The sequence below is a fragment of the Mus caroli genome, chromosome 12 (assembly GCF_900094665.2).
Source record: "Mus caroli chromosome 12, CAROLI_EIJ_v1.1, whole genome shotgun sequence".
Taxonomy (NCBI): domain Eukaryota; kingdom Metazoa; phylum Chordata; class Mammalia; order Rodentia; family Muridae; genus Mus; species Mus caroli.
In genome coordinates, this window is record NC_034581.1 from 70,862,616 (window position 1) to 70,868,349 (window position 5,734).

Here is a 5,734-nt window from a genome sequence, read left to right on the forward strand (position 1 = left end):
AGGCCACACCTTTGTCTGCACAGAGCTGTGTTTGTGCTGGTTCCCACCTGAGCTGACACCTTCCTGTTCCAGAGTGAGGACAGTACCAGTAGCAGGTCGAGGTTCTGTTTAGCGAGTTTATTTCTGTTTCTCACCATATATATATATATATATATATATATATATATATATATATATATATATATATGTGCAGCTTCTGAGGTAGAGGTGGGTGGATCTCAGTGAGTTCAATACCAGTCTGGTTCACAATGAGTTCCAGGTCGGTCATACAGAGCTACACAANCTTTGTCTGCACAGAGCTGTGTTTGTGCTGGTTCCCACCTGAGCTGACACCTTCCTGTTCCAGAGTGAGGACAGTACCAGTAGCAGGTCGAGGTTTAATGTAAGGCTTGAATAGCAATACTCTGTCTAATATATATATATATATATATATATATATATATAATTTTCTCCATAGCCAAGTGCAGCTTCTGAGGTAGAGGTGGGTGGATCTCAGTGAGTTCAATACCAGTCTGGTTCACAATGAGTTCCAGGTCGGTCATACAGAGCTACACAAATAAAATGTCTGCCAGTGGATGGTGGCACAGGCCTTTAATCCCAGTACTCTGGAGGCAGAGACAGGTGGATTCCTGTGAGTTTAAGGCCAGCCTGGTCTACAGAGTGAGTCCCAGGACAAGCAAGGCTACACAGACAAAATAAATAAAATAAAATCCTCCCCCCCCTTACTGTCTCTGTACTGTTATGAATCTTGCTTTTTAATTTTGTTTTTGCAAAAGATCCAGCTAGGGCTGGTTACAGGTGGTTGTGAGCCGCCTAATGTGGGTGTATGGGGATCGATCTTAAAACCCCTGGAAGAGAAATACGTGCTGTTCACCGCTGAGCCATCTTTCCCATCAATCTTTATTTGAAGATATGCTTTCTACCTTGTCTTTAATGTTTGAGGGGGGATTCACGGTGGGAACCTTATAAATTCAAAGAAGGTTTTTACGGATGTGCGTCTCAGGAAATGAGGGGCTTCTACCCTCTTGCTTTGTTTTAGTGGTCCCTCTACCCTGATCCTGATGTCTTTATGCAGCGGGGATGCGTCCGGGGAGGAAGCACGGAGGTCTCTCCCAGACCGCTGGGCAGTCGGCTGGCAGGTGGCTGGCTGAGTTCACCCCGCCCCCGGCCCTAGCCCCGCCCCACTGCTCCACGCGCATTGGCCCGACCAGCTGTCTCTCTACGCGCTGGGGAGGGGGCGCGCGGCTGCGGTCCCTCTGCAGAGGGCTGCGCGCTCCGCGGTCTCCGGGGCTCTCCGTTGTTTGGGCCCGTGCTCCTCGACCTCGGGAGCAGAGCTGGCCAGAGACCGCGACGATCTGGGTAAGTAGAGGCAAGACTAGAGGCTCTGGGTCAGAATCTGGTGCAGTGAGCCCTGGTAACGGCTGCAGACCCGGGGTCCTGGTCACCAGATTGTGAGGGACACGACTGCAAGGTCGCCGATCCTCAGACGGCTCCAGGTGGGTGACCCTGGGCAGTTCTGCCGCCCGCTCGCTTCGCACGAGTTGCAGCTGCTGCTTTGGCACCGGCTGCCTAACCCTTTTCCTTCTTTAGGGGTTTTCTGGGGAACTGTGATTTTCGGCTCCGGGCTATGATAGTTCTGCAGATAGCTTGAAGCTGGGCTATCTATTCCACGCCCCCAGTATTTTCCTTTCTGAGCACTTTATCCTGAGCTCTGCCTCCTGCCATAGGGGCGTCAAGCTTGGAGAGTCCTTCCTCCAGGAGGAAGCTTCGCGGTTCATGTCTAGTGCTGGGAAGGGTTCCTTGCTCTGTTCAGATAGTGGTTGCTCTCTGTTGCTCAAGCGGAGAAGGGTGGTGGTTTTTTTCTGTGGTCTTGGACAGGAGATTCTACCAGGAAAGGACAGCAGGGACTTTAAGGTTTTCAAGACAATAACGGTCCTCTCGAAGGTAAAGGCGAATCATTTGCAGTCTTAACACTCTGCAAAGTTTTAACGCCTGCAGGCTGCATCCTTTCCCTGCCTCGCCTACACTTGTTGGGGTGTTGCTCTCTACAGTGATGCACATTAAAAGAAACCTCTCGTGCAACCATCTAGGCCATTTAGGTTAGTTTCAGAGACTTTCCGGAATATAATCTCATTTGAATATTTCTTCTATTAATACACACACATCCTCTGCTTAGAAGGAATGATCTCTAGAGCGCTGGAGGCTCAGGGAAAGAAGACGTGGAAGCCATTAAGACTGGGTTCTAGTTCTAGTGCTAGGGTGTGTGAGGAGAGACTGCAAATGTTATACTGGTCCCATCATTCTAGAATTTTATGTTTCTTTGTAGAAAGACGAAGCTTTCAATACTTACCCTTAAAAAGAAAAAAGAAAAGCCTTAGCTCTTAAAACGGTTTTTCAGGGTTCCAGTTCTCCAGAGAATTGGGAACTGGTACCCAAGTGAAAGCTCTCTCTGAAGAATACGCATGAAAAGCTCCTCTGCGCCTAACTCAGCGCTCAGCACCTGAAATGCACGGAGCTGTTGTTAGCTAGTCATTCCAGGTCCTCATTCCTTAAGCCTTGCCATTCTGTGGACTATTATTATTATTTTTTTTTTTTTTTTTGTGGTTTTTCGAGACAGGGTTTCTCTGTGTAGCTCTGGCTGTCCTGGAACTCACTTTGTAGACCAGGCTGGCCTCGAACTCAGAAATCCGCCTGCCTCTGCCTCCCGAGTGCTGGGATTAAAGGCGTGCACCACCACGCCCGGCTTCTGTGGACTATTTTTTTTTTTTTTTTTTTTTTTTTTTTTTTTTTTTTGTGGCACTGGGGCTCAAACCCAGAATCTTGTGGCACGTTAGGCCAATGTTCTGTCACTAAGCTATGTGTCAGTTTAGTTTTACATGTTTTTCTGAGACAGGGTCTCACGTAGCCGGTGCTGTCTTCAACTCTACTGTGTAGCTCTGTGGATGGCCTTGATTGAGTCTCCTGCCTCCACCTCCCACTTGCTGGAATTACAGTCATGCGTAGTCACAAGCAGCCTCAGATTAGCATTTTAAAGCAATTTGCTTTCTCTTGGACCTCGAGGCGCAGTGAAAGAACGCAGTTCAGAAACAGGCAGTCTTGGGTTAAATCTGAGCACTGTTGCCACCGACTAGCTTTGTAGTCTCAGGCAGGCAGACTGCTTAACTGCAGATGGAGATATCACCACCTCCTCACTCTGCAACACTGCGGTGCAGGTTAGAGATGTATGTGAAAGTGCTCAGCGCTGCTGCCTCGTACACGGGAGTTGCACAACCAACGTTGGCTGGAACCGTCACTAACTTACCTCCAGCTGTGTGCAGTTACAGTGGGAAAACATGAGTAGCAGGCACTTCACTGAAGATGTCAAAGTTACACAATGACTTTTAAGAGCAGAGAATGACAGCGATGCTAGATTTTTTTTTCTGAGAGTATGTATGGAAAGTAGCGCCTCCTTGGTGAAATGTATGTACATTTTTAGAACAGAAACCTTATGCTACAATAGAACGAACACCAGAGAGTCAAATTTTCTGCTTCTAACTCTGGCTAGGTCCTCATCTAGCTGAAGGCTTTCTGCAAACTCTAGCTGCCCACTGGGAGCTCACTTTGATCATTAATTCATCGTGAGCCATCTCCCATGTCCCTCGTAGCACCAGCGTTCTTCGTGGTATGTGATGAGACAGTACTCAGGCTTCCCTACCACACTGCCCTCTCTTTTCTTGTTATTTGCTAAACTTTCCATATGGGACCATAAACAATTCTTGGAGAAGATAACTGGGCACACTAGCAGAGTGACCTCAAACAAAATCTGAGCAAAATGAGTTCACACTCGAATCTTTTTGATAGGGCAAAACCAAGCCTCGCTTTTTAGCCCTAAGTTGTTGTAGTATGTATTTTCTGTGGAACGCATGCACCATATGATACAGTTTATATTAAAAATAATAGACTTCCCCCAGGCAGTGGTGGCGCACGCCTTTAATCTCAGCACTTGGGAGGCAGAGGCAGGTGCATCTCTGAGTTTGAGGCCAACCTCATCTACAGGGTGAGTTCCAGGACAGCCAGGACTACACAGAGAAACCTTGTCTGGAAAAACCAAACAAAATAACGTAATAAAATAAATACCCTGAAATAAACCCTACTTTTTTCTCTCATCAGGTTGGGCTTCAAATAAAGGAGAAGTTTAGCCAGGAAAGTGCTTTCATTCAAAGAGTAAATTAAAAAAAGACACCGTGAGCCTCAGATAAACAAGGCGTTCGTGTCCTTAAAAAGTCACAGAAACAACTGTGGTGTGAGGGGAGAGTGGACACGTAGGAGAAATCGGACCTGGTGTGATATTTCTGTCACAAAAGACTTACGGAGGAAGAGAAAAGACACGTTTCCAGAGAATGAAAGAGTGCAGCATCAAAATGGAGACCAGTGTTTCTGAGATTCAGGTAGAGACGAAGGACGAGAAGGGACTAATAGCAGCCAGTCCTCAGAAAGAGAGGCAGGAGAGAAAAACAGCCACACTCTGCTTCAAGAGAAGGAAGAAATCGAACAAGACAAAGCCCAAAGCCGGTTCCAGGACTGCTGAGGAGACAAAGAAACATACCCCCGAAGCTGGGGGCTCTGGTCAACGGCAACCAGTGGGTGCCTGGGCCTCCATCAAACGCCTTGTGACACACAGGAAAAGGTCTGAGCCTGCAAAGAAGCAAAAGCCATCTGAGGCAGAAGTGCAGCCTGAGGATGGAGCTCTTCCTAAGAAAAAGGCAAAATCCAGACTTAAGTTTCCTTGCCTAAGATTCTCAAGAGGGGCAAAGAGAAGTCGTCATTCCAAACTCACAGAAGATTCAGGCTACGTCAGAGTCCAGGGAGAGGCAGACGATTTGGAGATAAAAGCCCAGACCCAGCCAGATGACCAGGCAATCCAGGCTAGGTCCACCCAGGGCCTACAGGAAGGTGTATTGGTGAGAGATGGTAAGAAGAGCCAAGAATCACACATAAGCAACAGCGTCACCTCGGGAGAGAATGTGATCGCCATAGAACTGGAATTAGAAAACGAATCTTCTGCTATCCAGATGGGGACTCCAGAGCTGGAAAAGGAGACTAAGGTGATTACGGAAAAGCCAAGTGTGCAGGCGCAGCAAGCAAGTCTACTTGAGAGTTCAGCAGCAAGCAGCCCTCGGTCAGTGACTTCTGCTGCTCCTCCATCACCAGCAACCACACATCAACATAGTCTGGAAGAACCCAGTAATGGCATCCGGGAAAGTACCCCAAGTGGGAAAGATGACAGAAGGAGAAAGACTGCTGCTGAAGAAAATAAATCAGGAGAAACTGCACTGGGACAGGCAGAGGAAGCTGCAGTTGGCCAGGCAGACAAAAGGGCACTAAGCCAGGCGGGAGAAGCTACAGCGGGCCACCCAGAGGAAGCTACTGTGATCCAGGCAGAGAGTCAGACAAAGGAAGGGAAACTGAGCCAGGCAGAGGAAACTACAGTGGCCCAGGCAAAGGAAACTGTATTGAATCAGGCAAAGGAAGGTAAACTGAGCCAGGCAGAAGAACCTGCAGTTGGCCAGGCAAAGAAAGCTACAGTTGGCCAGGCAGAGGAAGCTACAATTGACCACATAGAGAAAGTCACAGTGGATCAGGCAGAGGAAACCACAGTGGGTCAGGCAGAGGAAGCTACTGTTGGTCAGGCAGAGGAACCTACTGTTGGTCAGGTAGAGGAAGCTATATTGAGCCAAGCAAAGGAAGCTACAGT

General features: G+C 48.1%; 1 protein-coding gene across 1 annotated transcript in view; it reads left to right on the forward strand.

Moving 5' to 3' along the window:
- The first annotated feature begins 1,260 nt into the window (after nucleotides 1-1,260).
- The window catches only part of Akap5 (A-kinase anchoring protein 5), a 5,981-nt gene continuing 1,507 nt past the window's right edge, over nucleotides 1,261-5,734 (forward strand). Inside the window, 2 exon segments of the mRNA XM_021178537.2 lie at nucleotides 1,261-1,359; nucleotides 4,150-5,734. The exon segment at nucleotides 4,150-5,734 is cut by the window's right edge and continues 1 nt beyond it. Of these exon segments, the coding sequence (XP_021034196.2) occupies nucleotides 4,380-5,734 (1,355 nt within the window). The 5' untranslated portion in view covers nucleotides 1,261-1,359; nucleotides 4,150-4,379.